Below are 21,255 nucleotides of genomic sequence, written 5' to 3'. Positions count from 1 at the left end.
TCCGCCGCTCCTGTGGAAGAGTGGGGAATCAAACCGGGTTCTCCAAAACAGAGTCCATCGTTCCAAACTAACGCTCTTAACCACTACACCATGCTGGCTTTAATCATGAGTCTTAAAAAAAAAGATTCTAGCCCTCATGATTACAGAAGGGGAGTAACAACCCTGAAAATGTGTTCCAAGCCAACACCCAATTAGTGGAGTGGCTTTTTAAAAAGCTGTACCAACTGTGGCTCTTTATCTCCCCTGGCTAGTTTATTGATATCTTTTTATTCCACCCTTCCTCCACAGACATTTACAGCGCAATCCTCAAGAGTTAGACTCCAGTCTAAACTCATTCATTTCAATGGGATTAGAGTGGAGTAACTATGTGTAGGATTGCACTGTTGGAGCCGCCCATGCGGTTCTCCTCCATGACTGACCTGAGCAATGTTGGCTTGGGAGGCCAAACGGATCATGATGTCCAGCTTCTCCAGTTTGACGTAGATGGGGTCGTTGTACTTCACAAAGAAAACCTTGATCTCTTGCTTCAGGATTTCTGGCCTGGAGAGGGGTAAACACACATGCAAAATCACTCTGAGCAATTTTCCATTTCAGGGTGGGCAGCGCAGTATTTATTTGGAATGTTAGCAAATCTGCAAATCTGGCGTGGTCAGACGTGTTTACATGGGGGTTGCTGTGTATCAGGACCAGTCTTCCACACATCACATAACCCTGCCTTATAGGCGGCAATTCAAAGGGGAGGTTCCGGAAAGGCCCGTCCGGGAAGGTGGTTCTCTCACCTTTTCTGCACAATTAAATTGATGTTCCTCAGGGCGACGTACTGGACTTCAGGCTCTCCGGACAAGAGGGTGACCAGAGGGGGAGCCAGCTTCTTCAGCAGCATGTTGTAGTAATCGGAGTCTTTCGGGAGGAGCTCCAGGAACTTCATGAGGACCTTGACGGCCGACAGCACCACGGCAGAGTTGGCGTGAGAGAGGCGAGGGGTCACTCGCTCGCAGATGCTGCGGGGAGAAATGGGGGAGGAGGCCAAGGTTTGTGCTAGGCCAGTTTCCACAATGACTACTGGGGTCTGGAAAAAAAGGCATTTTGACATACGACGCTCTTTCTGACCCATCCCAGAGATCTCTGGCTATGCTGGGAGGAAACATTCCCAGGTTCCAGGGACCCAGGCAGACATGCAGTGCAGGGCATTCCAAAGGGTATGTTCTGCTTGGCCCGTCCCATCCCCAGGGCCACAGTACAAGTTGAGTATCCCTTATCTGGACTGCCTGGGACCGGCAGTGGTCCATATTTTGGATCTTTCTATATTTTGGAAAATTTTGGCATTTTTGCAGATACATGAGATATTTTGGGGATGGGACCCAAGTCTAAGCACAAAATTCCAAGTCTAAGCCAGCATGGTGTAGTGTTTAAGAGCGGTGGTCTTTAATCTGGAGAACCGGGCTTGATTCCCCACTCCTCCACATGAGCAGCGGACGCTAATCCAGTGAACCTGGTTGGTTTCCCCACTCCTACACATGAAGCCAGCTGGGTGACCTTGGGCCAGTCACAGCTCTCAGGCCCACCTACCTCACAGGGTGTCTGTTGTGGAGAGAAGGGAAGGTGATTGTAAGCCGGTTTGAGTCTCCCTTAAGTGGTAGAGACAGTCGGCATTTTTAAAATAACTTTGTGTACGTTGAACCATCAATGGCACAGCTGAGGGCCTGTGAGTAAGGCCTGCATGCCAGCTCAAAAGGTCTGGTTTTCGGATCAGTTTGGATGTCCGGATAAGAGATATTCAACCTGTATTATGAATTTATTTACTTATAGCACAATCCTATGCAGAGTTACTCCAGTCTAAGCCCATTCATTTCAACATCAGTTGTTTTCTTCCATACTAAGGAATACCCAGGGCAGCGTAGATCAACCACAAAGGACATTAGTCCCCACAAAACACAATTCTTTTTAAAAAAATTAATTACTAATACCCCCAAATAAAAGCAACGAACGCACTAGGGAGTGTTATGTTTCAATGGATTCAGTACAATTAGCTAAAAATATAAACTAGTTCTGCACTGGAAATAATTCAATTCTGCAGCTTTCAAAGGAATGCCAGAGAAGGAATGCAAGTAGAGCAGGACAGGCACAATCATCCCTTGCTGATTTCCTCCGGCGTCTGGAACTCCGAATTATGCTGCCTCCACCTGTTTGCCCAAACCTCACCCTACGACCCACAATTTGCCAACATTCTAGGATTAAAGCCGACAGCCACAGATGGCCAACGATCCCAACAACATCCTGCAGCAATGGGTTCCACAGGATTCAAATGGGCATCAAAAATGAGAGACGCCTCACGCATCTGCCATGATGCCAGATGTGGTGAAATGCCGGAGAGGAGCTGAGCCAAGCTGCCCGGAGCCTTAACGTTGGGCGACCTCAGGCTAACCCACCTCTGGGCTTCGCGGTCATCCTTCGGGTTGTAATTGGAGAGGCAGTCCAGGATGAAGATCTGGCCCCATTCGGTGCACTCATTCAAGGCCGTCAACAGCTTGTTGATGTTCTGCGGGTTGAGATCCAGCAAGTTGCTGTTGGGGTGAGACTCACTGATTTCCGATAAAGCGGCTACGGCGTTGGCTACCACCTAGAGGGGGGAGAAAGAAGGCTTCAGAATTTGGGGTCTGGGCATATCTCCGGCCAATGTCTTTACTTGCCACTTCTCTGTGAATTACAGCTTACAGCACAAGTTAGTAAAAAACATTGTTTTAAAGTTAAGATCAACAAAACCAGCATTTTGTTCATTCTATCCCGTTTGGAGCTGGTCCATGGGAGAAAGGGAGGGTAAATCTAGGATCTGAACTCAGATCTCCCAAGGAAAACATCCGGCTGTTGGCCTATTGGATGACAGATTTGCAGCAACACCAGTTAGCCGGCTATGCAAGACATAAGAAAAGCCCTGCTGGATCAGACCAAGGCCCACCAAGTCCAGCAGTCTGTTCACACAGTGGCCAACCAGGTGCCTCTAGGAAGCCCACAAACAAGACGACGGCATCAGCATTATCCCGCCTGGGTTCCACAGCACCTAATACAAATAGTCATGCTCCTCTGATACTAGAGAGAATAGGTATGCAGCATGATTAATATTCATTTTGATATAGCCCTCTCTTCCTTGAACATGTCCACTCCCCTCTTAAAGCCTTCCAAGTTGGCAGCCATCATCACATCCTGGGGCAGGGAGTTCCACAATTTAACCATGTGTTGTGTGAAGAACACACGAAGTTGGCTTATACTATATCAAACCCCAACAAAATGACCCCAAGATCCACTGGAAGTTGGGGGCTGCCATGCCGTTTATCTGTGACATGCTTTTTCTCCAAATATCTTGAACCACAGGCCATGGTCGCCAAATGACATGAAAACAACCTGCAGGCTGGAGAGCCAGCGTGGTGTAGTGGTTAGAGAGGAGGACTCTGATCAGGAGAACCGGGTTCGATCCCCCACTCCTCCACATGAGCAGCGGACTCTAATCTGGTGAACCGGGTTGGTTTCTCCACTCCTCCACATGAAGCCAGCTGGGTGACCTTGGGCTAGTCACACTCTCTCAGACCCACCCACCTCACAGGATGCCTGTTGTGGGGAGGGGAAAGGAAGGTGACTGTAAGCCGGTTTGATTCTTCCTTAAGTGGTAGAGAAAGTCAGCATATAAAAACCAACTCTTTTTCTTCAGAGGCAACTGTGCTCACGCTTTGGTTTTTAAACAGGGCGAAGCAAGGGCAATTTGCCAAGCAAGGTTTCGGCAGGCCCAGGGGGCTCAGCCTCCTAACCTCTCCTTCCCCCTTAGGAACAGATGGATAATAGCCAGTGCGATGAATGCCTCCCCCTCCCACACCGCTGAACAAACAAAAATGAGTTTCCAAACAGCTGGGAACAGAAAGCCTGGGCCGACACGCAGAGAAAGAACACCTGCTTGGCTCACAGCAGGTCCCAGGTTCAATCCCCGGCATCACCAGACAAAAGGCTCAGGTGGCAGGCAACGTGAAAGAGACCCTGGGGAGCCGCCGTTGGTTAGACGACGGCGCTGGGCTACGCCGATCAGGAGCCTGATTCAACGTGGCAGACTCACTCCTTCTTCATAAGAAGAAAAGTTGGTTTTTATACGTCGACTTTCTCTACCACTTAAGAGAGAATCAAACCGGCTTACAATCACCTTCCCCTCCCCACAACCAACACCCTGTGAGGTAGGTGGGGCTCAGAGAGGTCTAAGAGAGCTATGACTAGCCCAAGGTCACCCAGCTGGCTTCATGTGTAGGAGTGGGGAAACCAACCTGGTTCCCCAGATTAGAGTCCACCGTTCCAAACCACCGCTCTTAACCACTGCAGGGCTGAACTACCAGGTAGGAGGGTCCCCTGGATTCTCAGAACAATTAAAGCAGCAGTGGGGTACACGTGGAGGATTCCTCCCCTGATCCACACCCATTTCAATTTACTCCAAACTGCAAGCTTAGAGGTGCCGTAAGATATCGGCCACTGATTTTAGACTTTGCCAAGCGCTCTGAGCAGTTTGGCAGCGGGAATAGCCTGGTGGCAGAACACCCGCTTTGCATGCAGCAGCTCCCAGGTTCAATCCTCACCCACCCCAGTTCACCTGCGGGAGCAGGTAACGGAAAAGTCCTCTTTTTGCGAGAGGGACAGAGCCTGAGCTAAAAGGACCAAATGAGCTGATTCTGCATAAGGCAGGCCCGTCGTGGACTGGGACCGGCACATCGACTAGGTCAGTGCTCCCAATACGTTCCACTGAGGTTGCTCTGCTCACCCTATCAATCATTGCTTAAAAATCCCATGATGCCCTCAAAGTCAATCAGTGTTCTGTTTCTAGCCCTTTCTGTGGTGGCCCCCAGTGGGTAAAACAGTCTCCTGAATGCTGTCTGGAAGGGTCCCCGCCCTATAGATTTGTTGAAGGGCAACACTGAATCTCTCCAGCATGCATTTTGCCAATGGGCTCTGTAGGGGGGTTGACTCCAGAAGACTTAGGATTCCAGCCCTAGTCTGATTTTGGTACCCAAGTTATGCTGTCGGCGTTCTGATTATATTGTTATGCAGCATCGTAAACCTCTTCTTGTTCGAGAAAGGCTGATTGAAAAGGTCATGATAATAATTAAAATATGGTCCACGCTTCAAACCCCCCTCCAAAGCTTTTCCACCCAGCTCTGTCAACACTTTCCCAACTGAACCACATAAACTTTACAGACACACACCCGGGAGACTTTGATGGGAAGACAGCAAATCCCGAAAAACTGGAACCAACTTTTCATCCGGGGTTAAAACGATAGCAGGGGTTATTTGGGTTTTAACTTTTTGGGGGGGCAACGATCAGAATGGGGCTTTGCAGGACACTAGGTCAGGGTAACGTTTAATTCTCCCGTGCTCACTGTCGAGCCGGAAACTTATCAAAAGCAAAACGAAAGAACAAAATAAATTAAAAAGCTTCTCTGCCCCCTTTGTCTTACGGCGTCAGCTTTCGCTTCTCTTTTATAGCAAAGGAAAAGAGGACTTTTCACATTATATATAGCAGCCACAAAAGGACGCTGGTATTACCAACGCTTCTGGGAAAGAAAAACGCAGCTGGCCATCCCAGCGGCTCGAAGAACGAAACACCCCAAACAATGCAGCCTTTCAAAGTGCCGGCTGCATTCAGCGTTAAAAATAAAGCGACGCGCAGTGGCCCGGTGGGAGAGGCAAAAGATTAAGGGGGCGAACTCGACGGGGAAGGGCTGTGGTGCTATCCAGAGGATCAGCGGGTGGCGATGACTCAAGGCCGTTCTGAATGACTCCAGCCCTGGGACTGCTTCTACGCTCCCTGCGTGGCTTCTGCAACCGCGCGGCGAGGAGGTTCACGGCCCCCGGCTGTGCGATGCGGCCGTTGCTGCCCCCGTTCTGCCCGATCTGTAGAAACGTGGCATAAAACGTGGCATGAGGTTGCCGAAGTGGTCGTTTGAAGCCACTCTCGAGCGGGCGAAGCTACCTTAAACTGAGTTAGGCCGCTACAGGCCAATTATTTTGTTAAATATCCCTAGTAAACTGTAGGCGAGGAGTCTCCTGGATAAACATACTAGCTGGCTCGATCAGGAACGTCTTATCGCACGAGGTTGCCGAAGCAGTCGTTTGAAGCCACCCTTGAACGGGCGAAGCTACCTTAAACGGAGTTAGGCCGCTACAGGCCTATTAGTTTGTTAAATATCCCTAGTAAACTGTAGGCGAGGCGTCTCCTGGAAAAACTTACTAGCTGGCTCGGTCAGGAACGTCTTATCACAGTGGAGCAAGCGGGATTTAGGGAAGGTAGATCTACAAGAGATCACTGCCTGACTCTACAACATCTCATTGAAAAATACTCCTCTACTAGTCCTCCCTCACTATTCGCCGCTTTTGTGGAGTTAGACGGCTGGTCCGCCCAAGCCCAGGTTGTCCGCTCAGACTGACGGAAGCCCTACGAGGTCTCGGGTGGAGAAAGATCTCTCTTGGACATCTGCAGCAAGGGTATTGAAACTGGGACCTTCTGCATTTGCCCCCTTCTTCCATGACCTTAGCAAAGCCCTTCCTTCCAAAGAATCACCCTGGCAAAGGGGAACAAGGGCCCATTTTGCCCCTCATTCTGATAGAGGCTGGCCAGATGCCTCCGTGAAGCCCACAAGCTGGTTACAGAAGCAGGAGCCCTCCCCTTGGAGCTTATCCCCAGCATTTGGCATCCAGAGGTATACTTCTTTTAAATACAGAGGTTCTATTTAGCCACCATGGCTAACAGATGTCGCTAGGCCCTTCCTCCGGGAAGGTCTCAAACACAAAGCCATCTAAGCTTGGGGGCAGTGAAGTGCACATGACGAAATCACTTACAATGCAACCATCAGCTAGAGGATGGCTACACAACAGAGCCCTGGGAGCACATAAAGCTGCCTTATGCCGAATGAGATCATTGGTCTGTCAGCTACCTTGAGCCCGACTTTGGTTGAGGAAGGGAAGGGAAGGGAAGGGGAGGGGAGGGGAGGAGAGGAGAGGAGAGGAGAGGAGAGGAGAGGAGAGGAGAGGAGAGGAGAGGAGAGGAGAGGAGAGGAGAGGAGAGGAGAGGAGAGGAGAGGAGAGGAGAGGAGAGAAGGGGAGGGGAGAGGAGAGGAGAGGAGAGGAGAGAAAGTGGAAGGAAAGGAAAGTGGAAGGGAGGGAGGGAGGGAGGCAGACCAGCCTAGGCTGGGAAGGGTGGGGATAGAAATGTGATTAAATAAATAAATAAATAAAGCTGTTTTCTTTGATTGCCAGCAGCTTTCCAGAGCCTCAGGGAATCCTTTTACATCAATAGTGATCTGAACCTTCTAAGTGAAAGTGCCAGGGATTGAACCTGGGGCCTCGGGTGCCAAACTGCCGCAAAGCAGTGGAAGCCAGGCATAGTCTGACCTGCCATGGCACCCGGGGCTTAATGTTCTCCCAGCCTGCAGCTTCTCCTCGCCAGCCTCTTCCCCCGTGGGAGATGTGCACTAGATGCATACTGGGAAAGGCAACTGGAGGAGGGGGTTGCAGGGGAAGTGTTAAGTGCCCCCTCCCCGTTTCCCCTTTACAAGTTGCCAGCCTCCTGGCTCTACCTGGAGTCCCTCTGCTATGATCTAGAGAAGCTCAACGCCACACAGTGGTCGGGTGCTGCCCCCTTGTGGTTCATCACTGATGAGACCAGGAGAAGCAGCCCAAAACTAAGAAGGCTGGGGTGGTAACCTTTGAGGCTCCGATGCGGAAGAAGGAGGCTGAACCCCAGCCCAGTTCTCTGCTTCCATCAGCCGCCTGGGTATGCAGTTTCTCCCAGGCAGGCAGAAAGGGTCCCTCTGGATTTGTGAATGGCCCCACTTTGATGCATGACTGGCACACTTTGTTGCATGACTGGGGAGGGGCTGTAGCTCGGTGGTAGAGCATCTGCTTGGCATGCAGAAGGTCCCAGGCTCAATCCCCGGCATCTCCAGTTAAAGGTGATGTGAAAGACCCCTGCCTGAGACCTTGAAGAGCCGCTGCTGGTCTGAGTAGACAATACTGACTTTGATGGACTACGGGTCTGATTCAGTATAAGGCAGCTTCATGTGTTCACATAGTCACCACTATTACAGCGAACAAGAAGTGGACCTGTGAAGAACATACATCACCAGAGTGCGGAAGAGGTTTCATTAATTTTGGTTGAGCTAAATAGTAATAGTAGTAGTAGTAATATTTATCTATAGATGGCCAAAGGCCTTTACAAAGTAAATTAAACGGTGAAACAAAAAAAGTATACAATAAAAATAAATGCCATATAAACTAAGATAAAATACAGCATAATCAGAGTATATCCTAGCTGGCCATCAGTTCCAGCTGGTTACATTCTTTGCCACCAGTTTAGCTCTTATCTATTTAGCTGCCAAAGCAAAAAGTGACAGCCTATAAGTGATAAATGAGTTGTCTGACAACAAAAGTACAAATTTATTAAAATCAGGAAGTAAATTTAGCCCAGTTAATATTGTACGAAGGAATTTTGCCCTAGGTATTGCGTGAAGAGGACAAGCTAAAATATAATGGAGTAAATCCTCTATAGCAGAGCCACAGACGCAAATACATCCTGCTAATGGTACTTTATTATATCGGCCATCCGATACTGCAGTTTGCATTGTCTGAAAATGTAAAGATGTGAAAGCCATTCTGAGCTTTTGGACTGAGATGTCAACTAGATGTTTGGTTCTGAAATGGTCTTTTTAAAATTAATTTAAACCATGGAGAAGACTTAGACTGAAGAATTAATGAACTATCAATCAGAGCATCACCCTGGTATACCCAATCACGCAGAATAGAGCTATCTGCTGAAGCACCCAGCAGGTCATCAGGGATAGAATAACGAATAAGAATCTTATTAATAATACAGAGGCGAGTTGGATCCTTGCTCAGCAAGACATTAAAGGATTGCTCCCTAAACAAATTTGTATTAGCATTTTTTATTTTTCTTCCAAAGTTTTAAAATGGCTAGATGAACACAAGCTCTGAGAGAGGGAAGAAGAAGGAGGAGGAGGAGAAGAAGAAGGTTGGTTTTTATATGCTGACTTTCTCTGCCACTGAAGGCAGAATCAAACTGGCTTACAATCACCTCCTCTTCCCCTCCCCAGAACAGACACCCTATGAGGTAGGTGGGGCTGAGAGAGTGTGACTGGCCAAGGTCACCCAGCTGGCTTCATGGGTAGGACTGGGGAAACAAATCCCGTTCACCAGATTAGCCTCCGGCGCTCATGTGGAGGAGTGGGGAATCAAACCCGGTTCTCCAGATCAGAGTCCACCGCTCCAAACCACAGCTCTTAAACCACTACACCACGCTGGAGGAGGAGGAGGAGTTGGTTTTTATATGCCAACTTTCTCTACCACTTAAGGCAGAATCAAACCGGCTTACAATCACCTTCCCTTCCCCTCCCCACAACAGACAGCCTGTGAGGTAGGTGGGGTTGAGAGAGCTGTGAATAGCCCAAGGTCACCCAGCTGGCTTCATGGGTAGGACTGGGGAAACCAACCCGGTTCACCAGATTAGCGCCCGCCACTCATGTGGAGGAGTGGGGAATCGAACCTGGTTCTCCAGATCAGAGTCCACTGCTCCAAGGCCGAGTTCAGCTCCAGGGCCGCAGAGGACCCCTTTCATCCCAGTATTCATATCCCCCTTCTTTCCCTGTGCCTTGAAACAGCATCAACGCAGAACCCTGTTTGGTAAGATCACATATTTTTTTTATCCTTTCTACCTGCAACCTTTACAATAGACAAATAGTTTTGTTTTTTAGAAAAACACGAAAGGACATTTCCCTTCTGCTCCCTTACTGCAAGAGACGGCTGCTTTGATGAGAACGTGGAGTCCCTGAGAGGACATCAATATTCATGTGAGGACGACTGCACAGAACTGTCTTGGAGAGATGCCTATTGAGAGCCAGACGGGCGTCTGATTTTCTAACGCTGGGTGGATGGGGGGAACCACCATCAAATTCCAGGCCAGCGACGGCAGACACCTTAAGCTTTGCCATCTCTGAGGAAAGCCTCGGAGAGATCGATCAGAACGGCCAGTCCTGCCGCTCATGAGTCGGGAGAGGCCCTGGCCACGTAAGCAGCCACAATGGAGCAGCCAGGGAGATGCGGGAGGCGTTCTGATCCATTTGCTCTGCTTCGTTTCCTGAAGAGACAAGGCCAGGTGACCGCAGGGATCACCAACGGTGGTCTCTGCTGCCACTTGAGACCACCTCAAGTCTCAGATACCCAGATTCAAATCCCCATTCGAACAGGGTCTTTGGGCCAATCTCTTTTAGAGTTGCCAGGTCCCCCTTCCCCACCGGCAGGAGGTTTTCGGGGTGGAGCCTGAGGAGGGTGGGGTTTAGGGAGGGGAGGGACTTCAATGCCATAGAGTCCAATGGCCAAAGCAGCCCTTTTCTCCAGGTGAGCTGATCTCTGTCGGCTGGAGATCAGTTGTAATAGCAGGAGATCTCCAGATAGTACCTGGAGGTTGGCAACCCTAATCTTTCCCTGTGTCTAACCCAACTCCAAGGCTTGAGGTGGGCGTACAAAGGGGAAGAAGGACCTTTGCACAGGACTCCAAGCTTCGTGGAAGAAGGGTGGGGGGAAGAAAATTCAACAGAATGAAAAGGGGCAAACGTGCTCAAATCGCAGGCCCCATGTCTGAACAAGGAAACAGCCAGGACTGGTCGCCTGGGGGGAGGTTCTTCTTTTCTTAATCGTTGCTCAGCTTGGTCATCTGCAGTTAATGGTATCAAAGTATTTGGTGGACTCTCTGCTGTTTTAAACTGATTGTCTGATAGTTTCTACTGAAAAGTGAAATAGAATACATTTACTATAATAAACAAACAATGGGTAGACAAAGAAGAAGAGGAAGAGGAAGAAGAAGAGTTGGTTTTTATATGCCTACTTTCTCTACCACTTAAGGGACCGGCTTACAATCGCCTTCCCTTCCTTTCCCCACAACACCCTGTGAGGTGGTGGGGCTGAGAGAGCTTTAAGGAAGCTGTGACTAGCCCAAGGTCACCCAGCTGGCCTTATGTGTAGGAGTGGGGAAACCAACCCGGTTCTCCAGATCAGTGTCCGCTGCTCAGGTGGAGGAGTGGGGAATCGAATTCCGGTTCTCCAGATTAGAGTCCACTGCTCCAAACCACCGCTATTAACCACTACACCACGCTGGCTCTCATCCTGGGCGCTGGACAAATGAAATTTAGAGAGGAGACAGAATAAAAGCCAGAGAGGGTGGGAGGTGAAGAGAGAAGAGTCTAGGACCGTCAGTCATTGACCTGCAGACTTGGGGGAACATAAAGAACGGTGCGCATGGGATTCAGCTGATGGAACCTGAGAACTCCTGGGCTCCCTGAAATCCACACTGCTGGCACTAAGCTCTCCTTGTCATGCTTGTAGACAGATGAATTCGCTCTGCATCTCCCCGGAGACAGCAGAGAGATCGATGATTCCCTTAAATTTCCCTTTGGTTCCAACAACTCGTTTAACCTTACTGAAAGAAGGGCATCGGGGTTTCGATGGCTAATCCGAGCGCAAAATGGCTCAAGCTATTGATCTGCCGAGCCCAACAATAACAGGAAGCCTACTCAAAGTAATGGCTGGTCGACATGAAAAACTGCCTGGGAGGGGGCTGCTGACGTGCAGGAAAGAATGGGGCAGAGACGTGGCATTGTGCCTCTGCAGGGAACAATCACCAGGCATCCTGATAATCCTACTTGTACCCCCCCACACCTTTTCAAATCAGCTTGAATAAGGCTAGATCGGTCATCCTGCCAAAAGAAAAATCCCAATGGATATGATTCCCCAAAGAAACATTTTCTGCCATGGTAGCTTCAAACTTTGTGGCGAAAAGCCAAAACAATCAAGGCTGCGGCGCTTTTCGCGCTGCAAAGAACAAATTATGCGCTCAGGAACCTCCAATCCTTCTTGGCGGAGGATCTGCATCAATTAAGCCATTTTTTTCTCCTGTTCTGAATAGTCTCGTCCGCTCTCATCATCACCCTGTCTTTAAACTTTTTTTAATTAAATTTTTACTTTCAAAACAACATACACAGTACATGCAATGTACAACTCATAACACATACAACACACTCCCTTATTGTTTCATGTTTTAATGAGGTTTTTATCATTGATTTATTGTTTAATGAATATGCATAACTGATTATAGGATGCTTTTAAGTGCTGCTACCCGCCCTGAGCCTGGCTCCAACTGGGGAGGGAAGAATAGAAGTTAATTAATTAATTAATTAATATATAATCAATATTCCATGTCTGCAACAAGATCTTCATCCAATACCCTATGAGCAGGGCTACATCATTCTATACTATCTAGCACTGATCTTTAAACCTTTAGAATAAATCTTTCACACAAAAAGGGACATATGAAATTATTCTCAAACCTCAAGCAAATTAATGGCATTGCGAAACTTGATTAATGTCGCTTTATACTTCTATCATTTACTAGCCATCAACAGTTACATCTAGAAAATCGGTAGTGCTGCATTATTTGTTATTGTTGAATCAAAAATAAAAATATACCTGTACATATATGCCTATTTTAAAACTATGAGCTATACAGAATCAGCCCCTCTGCCCACCCAGCAACTGTCTATTCAGACCCAGAGGTTTCGACAAGCAAAGAGGTTTTCCATACCCCTGCTCCATGGAAACTTTTTAACCAAAGCTGTACATGGTCTACACTAGTGGAAGAAAAAAAGGAGGGGAATAAAACCCAACCTAAAAACAAAACCCAGCATGGGTACCCAGCATGGTCTACACTAGCCCAGAAATCTCAGTGGGTTTCCAAGGTCTCTGGCAGACGTCCCTCCTAGCTCAGCAACCAGAGATCATTTTTATTCATGTATGTATTTATTTTAGAATTTATAACCCGCTCTGTCCCAGCCGAGGCCGGGCTAAGCAGCTCGCATCGTTACAGCATCATTACATCAGTCAGATATATTAATATGTAAAAATAATTTATGACTCAAACCGCAGATGGCAATTCTAAAATCTAGCTGGTGCATAATTTATAGCATGCAGGGAAGAGGCCAGCCCGGAGGGGAATGGTTAGGGTCCCCAGATCAGTCAACCCAAATAAAATGAAGGAAAATGGGGGGGGGGGGAGGCCCAGCTACAATGGAAACCGTTGCTGCCCTCAACCATAGGCGTGGTGGAACATCTTGGTCTTACAGGCCCTATGGAGCTGTATCAAGTTTCACAGGGTCCTGGTCTCAATGGATAGAGAGACAGTCCGGGGCCAGAGCAGAAGAAACCCTGGCCCTGGTTGAGGACAGCTGGTCGTTTTTCGAGCGGGGCTGGAACCTGGGACTTTCTGCACATAAAGCTCTACCCCAATCTGTGGTCCCTCCCCAAACCCGAGCAAGACCGCCTGTGGTTCCAACCATATTGCAAGGTGGGGCGTTCTGCAGAACAGGTACGTTACCATGGGGTTGGAGTCGGCAATGAGGTCGCGCAGGGAGTCCAGGAACCCTTGGTCTTCCACCATCTGGGCATTGATGTCGTGCAGTTTGGCCACGCAGACGGCCGCCGTCTTGCGCACATACGGGTCCTCATCCTTCAGGCACTTGCGCAGCGGCTCACACAGGTACTCGGTGATCTTGTCCACGCGGATGCAGCCCATGGTACGCACCGCCAGGGCGCGGATGAGAGGGTTGGGATCCTCGCAGTCCTGGGGGTCAGAGGCGGGGAAGCGGAAATGGGTTTCGTTCGACACCCGGACTGGGCCCTTTCACCAAGGAGAGCAGGGCCCAAATCCGTCCACCGGGAGAACTCGGTGAGTTTTGGGATAATGTTTGCTCTTTTTCATTATAAAAGAAGATGGTTTGAAATACACACCCTCCCCCTTCCTTTTCAAAGATGCGGCCCTGGGTTACCTTCACAAAGCTGTTGACCGCCATGATGGCCATGTCAGGCTGGCTCTTGGCATAGTTCATCAGGTAGAGGTAGACCAGCTTCTTCAGCTCCAAGTTGTCGGTCTGCATGCAGTTCACCACATCCGGGAAGAGAGAGCTGGAAAGAGAGGAATAGACGGCCAGGGTTAAAACCGCTATTTAGAAGGACACCCAAACACCGCCTCATCCGTATGGGAAAGGCTTCTCCAACATCTCAGGATCATCTGCTCTGCTATCTGAGTCCCTTGTAACCGCTACCTGGATCTGGAATTCCCTGTATGTGAAACGTGCTCAGCCACTGATCATGGACCTTTCCAGGCTTTTAAGAAGAGGAGTTGGTTTTTATATGCCGACTTTCTTTACCACTTAAGGAAGAAACAAACCAACATACAGTCGCCTTCCCCACAACAGACCCCCTGTGAGGTCGGTGGGGCTGAGAGAGCTCTAAGAGAGCTGTGACTAGCCCAAGGTCACCCAGCTGGCTTCGTGTGTAGGAGTAGGGAAACAAATCCAGTTCACCAGATCAGTGTATGCCACTCAGGTGGAGGAGTGGGGAATCAAACCTGGTTCTCCAGATCAGAGTCCGCCGCTCCAAACCACCGCTCTTAATCACTACACCATGCTGAACTTCCACTAGTCCAAACTGCACCTCGAAGAGGGTTCAGAGGGGGCATCATTCTACCAACCAGAGGGTCTGCTTTGTCCAACCCCCATGCTTTCAACACCCTCGGAAAAGTCCACAAGCACGGTGAGAAGGCCACAGACGGTTCCAGCAACACTTACCCAGAGACAGACTGCCTCTGAACATGGAGGCTCCCTTTTAGCCCTCAGGGTGGACACCTACGGCTAACCTTCCGTGAATGTGTTTAGCCTAAGTGCCCGAACTCATTCCCCATCGGCTCCACTGGAGGACTCCTGAATTTTGACACTGTGGATGGGGCAGAAAAAGCTTTCCACACTGCACAGATGTCAAGAAATGTCTATCGTGTTCCCTCCCATCCAGTACTCTTTTTTTCTAAATTAAAGAACAAGTGGTATGAATCAAGACCCGGATCTTGGCCCATACGTGAACACCCACCCACCTGGGGAGAGAAGAAGAGACGAATTGGTTGTTGTACCCTGCTTTTCTCTACCGAAAGGAGTCTCAAAGTGGCTTACAAGCACCTTTCCTTCTCCCTCTCGCAACAAACAACTTGTGTGGTAGGAAGGGCTGAGAGAGTTCTGAGAGAACTGTAACTGGCCCAAGGTCACGCAGTAGGCTGCATGTGGAGGAGTGGGGAATCGAACCCAATTCTACAGATCAGAGTCCACCATTCATGCGGAGGAGCAGGGAATCAAACCCCGGTTCTCCCGATTAGAGTCCGTTACTCTTCACCACTATACCAAGCTGGCTCAAAAAAATGGTTCCCTTTTCCCTTTATGCCACAGAAGATTAACTCTGGTAGATGGAAGCAGTGAGAGCTTTTTTGCGGGCCGGGCAGTTTAGAAGACTCACTGGCAGAGAGAGCAACACTTGACTTGGGCCTGCCAGCGCCTGCCAGCCGTACTGCAGAGCCCGGCAGAGCTGGGAAACAGTTCTGGGAACAGGGAGCTGAGCTGATCAGAAACAACCTGGTGCAGCAGACCCTTCTCTTCTCCCTCCCTCCCCCCGCCCCCATCGCCCTCCAATGAAGTCATGCTGCTGAGACTGCAAGTTTGCAGTCACTTCCGACCACTTTCTGCAAGCTCCCCGAGACTTCTCGCTCGGGCTGGCTTTTAGCAGCTGAGGTTACAGCAGACACGAGGATTCATCGATAGAAAATAAAATCTCCAACCGGAGGATTTCCCCCCGCTGTGGATTTAACGATGTTGCTCGGTCCCGGACCCTTGGGGAGGCTCAAAATTCAAACCAACCAAGTCTTTAATAGACATAGACACACACATCATTTAAATTTTGTTTTGGGGTACTTAAACAACCATGGCGAGTGACATAGGTACAACCTTGCATGCGCAGGTACTGTCAACTTAGGGAGACCCCCACCCAGATCAAGAAAGAGACCATAATTTCTGTTTTACTATTCTATTTACATCCAACTTTTCTTTATCTAGGAATTTGAGGCAGAAGAGGGGCTTTCTCCAGAGGTCTCCCATCCAGGCATGTACCAGACTCAGCCCTGTCTGCTTTCAGCAAGGGGGCTGCATCGTAAGCCTTTGGACCATTCCTTGGGGTCATACACAGACCCCCAGCAATAGGAGAATGTGAGAACGGCCCTGCTGGAATCAGACCAAATGTCCATTTCGGCCAGCATCCCATAGCAGCCACCGGGATGCCTCCAGGAAGCCCAAAGGTGGGTATGAAAGCAACAACCCTCTCCAGCTATGCACTGCAGCAACTTCTGTTCAATGGTATACCACTCCTGAACATGGAAGTTCAATTTGGCTACCAAAGGGAATAGCCATTCCTGGACTTCTGTTCCATAGATTTGGCATTTAAAGCCCTCTAAGCCAGCTGCTCTGACCTGGATGGCTCAGGCTAGCCCGACTTTGTCAGATCTCAGAAGCCAAGCAAGGTCGGCCCTGTTTAGTATTTGGGTGGGAGACCACCAAGCCAGCTGTCATCAAGGGGCAGGGAATTCCACAAGCTACCTACGCAATGTGTGAAGGAGGACATCTTTATCTCTGTCCTCGGTCTCCTGCCTGTCCAAGTCACTGGTTGCCTTTGTATTCTCGCATTTTGGGAAAAGGAGCAACAGTTCTTCCTCCACCCCACGCATGCCGTTCTCTGCCTCTTTAGGACATCCTTTCTGAGATGGGCTGACCAAAACTGTGGAGTTCTAATATTATGGAAGGGGGGGGAGGTTGTCTCTCTACCCACTCTCTCCACTTTATGCTTAATTTTACGAACCTTTGTCATATTCCACCCGCCTCCCCAGCTGTCTCTTCTCTAAGTTCAAAAGTCCCAAACACTTCAGCCTCTCTGTGTATAAGAGCCGCTCTGACCTCTAGGATCATCTGGGCTGCCCTAGTCTGCAACCCAAGAGGTATTACCTGACGTCCTTCCCCACCGTCATGGCAGCAATGACCTTCTTCACTGCCTCCTTCCTCTTCTCCTTCTTCTCATTGTTGAGCTCGGCTTTCAGTTCAAAGATCTCCCCTGCAAAAGAAACCAGAGAGGCTCCATCTCACCAGGGGTGGAAGGGTTGAAGCAGTCAGGGAAAACCAGCCTAGCATCTGACATACTCCTCCGATGTCAGTCATTTTGTGGTGGGCCTCCTGTGATAGTCATTCTCTTGCTCCATCTACCAGCCTGTTCCAAAGACGTCCACAAGCTCAAAAAGGTTGGGGACCCCTGTTCTGGCCCAAACTTCACACCGGCTCACCATTTGTCTACTGGAGAGCCAAACTTTCCTGATCTCTAACCATGGTTAACAGTTTTGGTTAGGAGCAAACTATGAATCTGCACAGTACCTCCCTGTCTCCTTTCCCCTCTTGTGAATTACTTTCCTGAAGATCTAACATAAAGCCGCAATTCCAGCTCGAACAGGTATTTGGAACCAGAGTCTGAACTTGGTTTGCAAAACCTGGTTCAGACAGAACTGGATTCCCATTAACCCTGGTTAAGGTACGGGTAAGCAAATCCATTCAGCAGGCCTTGGGTGGGGGAGAAAGCAGGCCTTTTAGGGGAGGGGCTGTGGCTCAGTGGTAGAGCCTCTGCTTGGCATGCAGAAGGTCCCAGGTTCAATTGCTGGCATCTCCAGTTAAAAAGACTAGGCAAGGAGATGATGTGAAAGACCTCTGCCTGAGACCCTGGAGAGCCGCTGCCAGTCTGAGTAGACAATACTGACTTTGATGGACCAAGGGTCTGATTCAGTATAAGGCAGCATCATGTGTTCAGAAGAAGACGGAGATTATTGGGGAGAGCAACGGGGCAATCTCATGGCCACTGCTGATCTCTTAAGCATAGTGAAAGATTGGGGGTGGGCCTTATGTCTACAATAACCCTTTGAGCTTTGGTGATCCACAAATGAAGTTAATCAATGTGGAGCATGTGTGTGTGCAGAAGTCAGCTCTGTTTAAAGCTTGAAGCCCTAAGATAAGAGTCATTTGGCAATCTCAAGCAGCACAAGGTTGAAGAAGCGAGATTTTGATCCGACAGGAAGAGAAGCAGCAAATTGCCAAACAAGTCGCTAAAATACAGGAAAAGCTGCACAGCAGCTGGACTGTGCCACACAGCAGGCGGAAGGGGGAAAATGTGATTATCTCAGCTGCTGAGAATAAAAGAAGGCAACGGATCCGAGAATAGCTGAAGATGCGCTAAAGAAAGGGGTTTGTCAGAGGCAGGGACTACGAAGGCACCTGGCAACCGAGGATCGATGATTTCAGAGATGCTCTTGTGCCAAATGGCAATTTTAAGGAGGGCCCGACCATCAGGAAGGCTGGTGCCACTCATCTTCCTTAATGGAAGCCTGGCAGCTCGGCAATTCACAAACGCCAGCAGGTGCTGGGGATCTTAATTACCCGAGAGTGGGAAGTCGAAAAGGAGAAGCAGTTAAAAAAAAAAAAGATAAGTAAGGGATCACTCTCCAACCACCCCGATGTCGCAAGGACCTCTCTCGGCAGAAGCATGGGTCCGCATTTACCCTGCGGGCCTGTTTGCCGGCCTGTGCTGGGGGAGGAACCGGATCAGCACCGGGCGAGGCTGGTCTTGGCCAGCCAGGCCCGGGCCTTCCAGAGGCAGCGGGGCTCGGCCAGCCTGTGGAAGCTCGGCGCCACGTAATGGTGGACGGTGGCGGGCTTGCCACAGCTGTGGCATCTTCCTGGGTGGGAATCTCTACCCCCCCCCCGCCCGCTGCTCGCTGTTCTACAACCCGCCCCAGATTCAAACGGGCCAATCGGACCCAGGCACAACAGGGCTGGGCCCTGGCCAGTGGGATGCAGGCCTGAGTTCTTCACTGCCGGCCAGAAACAAAAAGAGTCCTCGCTCAGAGCTACTTGCCTTTGGATCAGAAATCTGGGCAGGTTAGAATCACCAGGATATGAGAGGCAGAATTGTGCAGCGGTTAGAGGGGCGGGGTTGGCAAGCTATAGCTCCTGAGCCAAATGTGGCTCAGTATGAAACTGGACAAGACCCTTTAAAAGAAGAAAATGAAATCTTTAAGTTAAGGTGGAAGAAAATTTCGAGTCCGGTAGCACCTTAAAGGCTAGCAAAATTGTCCAGGGCGTATGCTTTTGTCAGTGAAAGCTCATTTTGAGTGGAAAATTTTCCTGGTTTTTTAAGTTGCTACAGACTAACACAGCTACTCACCTGAAGTTAAGGTATGTCGGAGGGATAAGGTGGAATGTCAGAATAACCAGTATGTGAAGGCAAAGATTTTTATGGGACTAAAGGGATTTCTTAAGAGATGCTTCACAGATAGCAAAATGATAGAGGTGAGCAGTTGCCAGGAATTTGTGTTCAAACCATATGCAGATCTACTCCAGTGCACTAAAACAATCACGCAGGATCCTCCAGGGTATGCTTATTATTTATTACAAGATGTCACGTGGTCTACTTCCTAACAAAGGCTTTGCAACAACCAGTTTTTGGGCTGCCGAAATGTTATGGGTTATTAATCAATATGTCAATAACCAGTAGGGTTGCCAGGCCAAGCCTAGCAACCAGCGAGAGGGTTGGAAGGCAGGGACATGGGGGAGGGGGGGGGGGCATGTGAAATCAGTAACTCCCTGGAAGTCTCAACTAGTAGCTCTAGGAGTTGCCGGAAACTCTATGGTAAAGCCATGGAGTTTCCAGGTATTCCTACAGCTACCCACTGTCACCTCTGGGTTGTATGTGGTAGTACACAGGCTAATAGTAGGGTTTTTTTTTTCTCCCATTGCTGCTCAGAGTGGTGGCAGGCAATGGTGATAATCAGCGGGAGGCCTCCCACCATAATGGGAAGCCCAGCAACTCTAAAAGCCATCAATCTTAATTTGTACACTTTTAGTTATGACAATGGGCTCTCTTATACTGGATCTTTGTCGTGGTCTTCTGTGAATTTTGATGACGTTTGGCTCTTTGCTTATGAAAGGGTGCAGACCCCTGGATTAGAGTGTCAGCCAGGAGAAACCCAAATATCTTCTCTGGTATGATGTGATATTACTGCATTGGCTATACTTCCTTCCAATCGACCTGTGCCGGGATGGAACATTCCCCCGTGCTCAATGGAACGAATTTATGCCCTCCCAGAAGAGACTGCCCATTGCATCTCTTCGTGAGACTCTGCTCTGATAGTCTTCCATCCAATAAAGTGATATGGAAGTCACGCAGAATCACAGGGTCGGAGGTCCTCTAAGAAAGAGCAATCCTCGATCCCATTGAAAAGCAAAGTTTCAAGGCTATAACAGCTATGGGCCTCTAAAAGATCCAGCTACCAGAAACCAAAAGGGAGACTGCAGCCAAGAAATCAGAAGGAGATTGAGACTGGGAAGGGCAGCCATGAAGGAGCTAGAAAAGATTTTGAAGTATAAGGATGTGTCACTGGCCACCAAGACTAGATTAATTCATGCCATTGTATTCCCTATTACTATGTATGGGTGTGAAAGCTGGACAGTGAAGAAAGCTGATAGGAAGAAAATAGATTCCTTTGAAATGTGTTGGAGGAGAGGGTTATGGATTCCGTGGACTGCCAAAAAAACAAATCAGTGGGTTATAGATCAAATCCAGCCTGAACTGACCCTAGAAGCTAAAATGACTAAACTGAGGCTGTCGTATTTTGGTCATGTCATGAGACGTCAAGAGTCACTAGAAAAGACAGTCATGCTAGGAAAAGTTGAGGGCAGCAGGAAAAGAGGAGGACCCAACAAGAGATGGATTGACTCAATAAAGGAAGCCACGGCCTTCGGTTTGCAGGATCTGAGCAAGGCTGTCAAGGATAGGAGATTTTGGCGGACTTTCATTCATAGGCTCGCCATGAGTCGGAGGCGACTTGACGGCACTTAACACACAAACACATACACCAGAAACATGGCTAACAAGTTGCTTGAGACAGCAAAATCCTGGGGAATATTAACATGCATCCACAGAATGGCAGGGGAAAAAATTAGTTGTATTTTCCACCAAAGTTTCTGGACCTCATGACCAGGAAGAAATGCTCACCCCATGCCACCCCCGCACCAGCCTTCCCATATCTCCAGTATGAAGGAGAGAGTAGCAAAGCAGCAATACAAGCGGATGGAGTCCATGTTATTGAGAAAGTCTTTCAAACCACCCCCCTCCAGTGAGAACCTCCAACGTTACATAAAAGCTAACCTTTTTTATTGGTGGTGAAGTACTTGGAGTCCGTCATGGTTTTAATTTCTTCTCGCA

The 21,255-nt window shown here is 49.0% G+C and overlaps 1 protein-coding gene across 1 annotated transcript in view; it reads right to left on the bottom strand.

Moving 5' to 3' along the window:
* AP2B1 (adaptor related protein complex 2 subunit beta 1) overlaps positions 1-21,255 on the bottom strand; it is an 80,255-nt gene extending 59,000 nt beyond the window's left edge. Inside the window, exons 1-7 of the mRNA XM_056864842.1 lie at positions 21,199-21,255; positions 16,959-17,064; positions 13,914-14,049; positions 13,463-13,708; positions 2,430-2,620; positions 780-1,001; positions 420-540 (exon numbers count right to left, since the gene is read on the bottom strand). Of these exons, the coding sequence (XP_056720820.1) occupies positions 420-540; positions 780-1,001; positions 2,430-2,620; positions 13,463-13,708; positions 13,914-14,049; positions 16,959-17,064; positions 21,199-21,235 (1,059 nt within the window). The 5' untranslated portion in view covers positions 21,236-21,255. The remainder of the gene's footprint in view (positions 1-419; positions 541-779; positions 1,002-2,429; positions 2,621-13,462; positions 13,709-13,913; positions 14,050-16,958; positions 17,065-21,198) is intronic.

The sequence above is a fragment of the Euleptes europaea genome, chromosome 19, assembly GCF_029931775.1.
Source record: "Euleptes europaea isolate rEulEur1 chromosome 19, rEulEur1.hap1, whole genome shotgun sequence".
Lineage (NCBI taxonomy): Eukaryota > Metazoa > Chordata > Lepidosauria > Squamata > Sphaerodactylidae > Euleptes > Euleptes europaea.
This window is presented reverse-complemented; position numbering and strand designations above follow the sequence as displayed.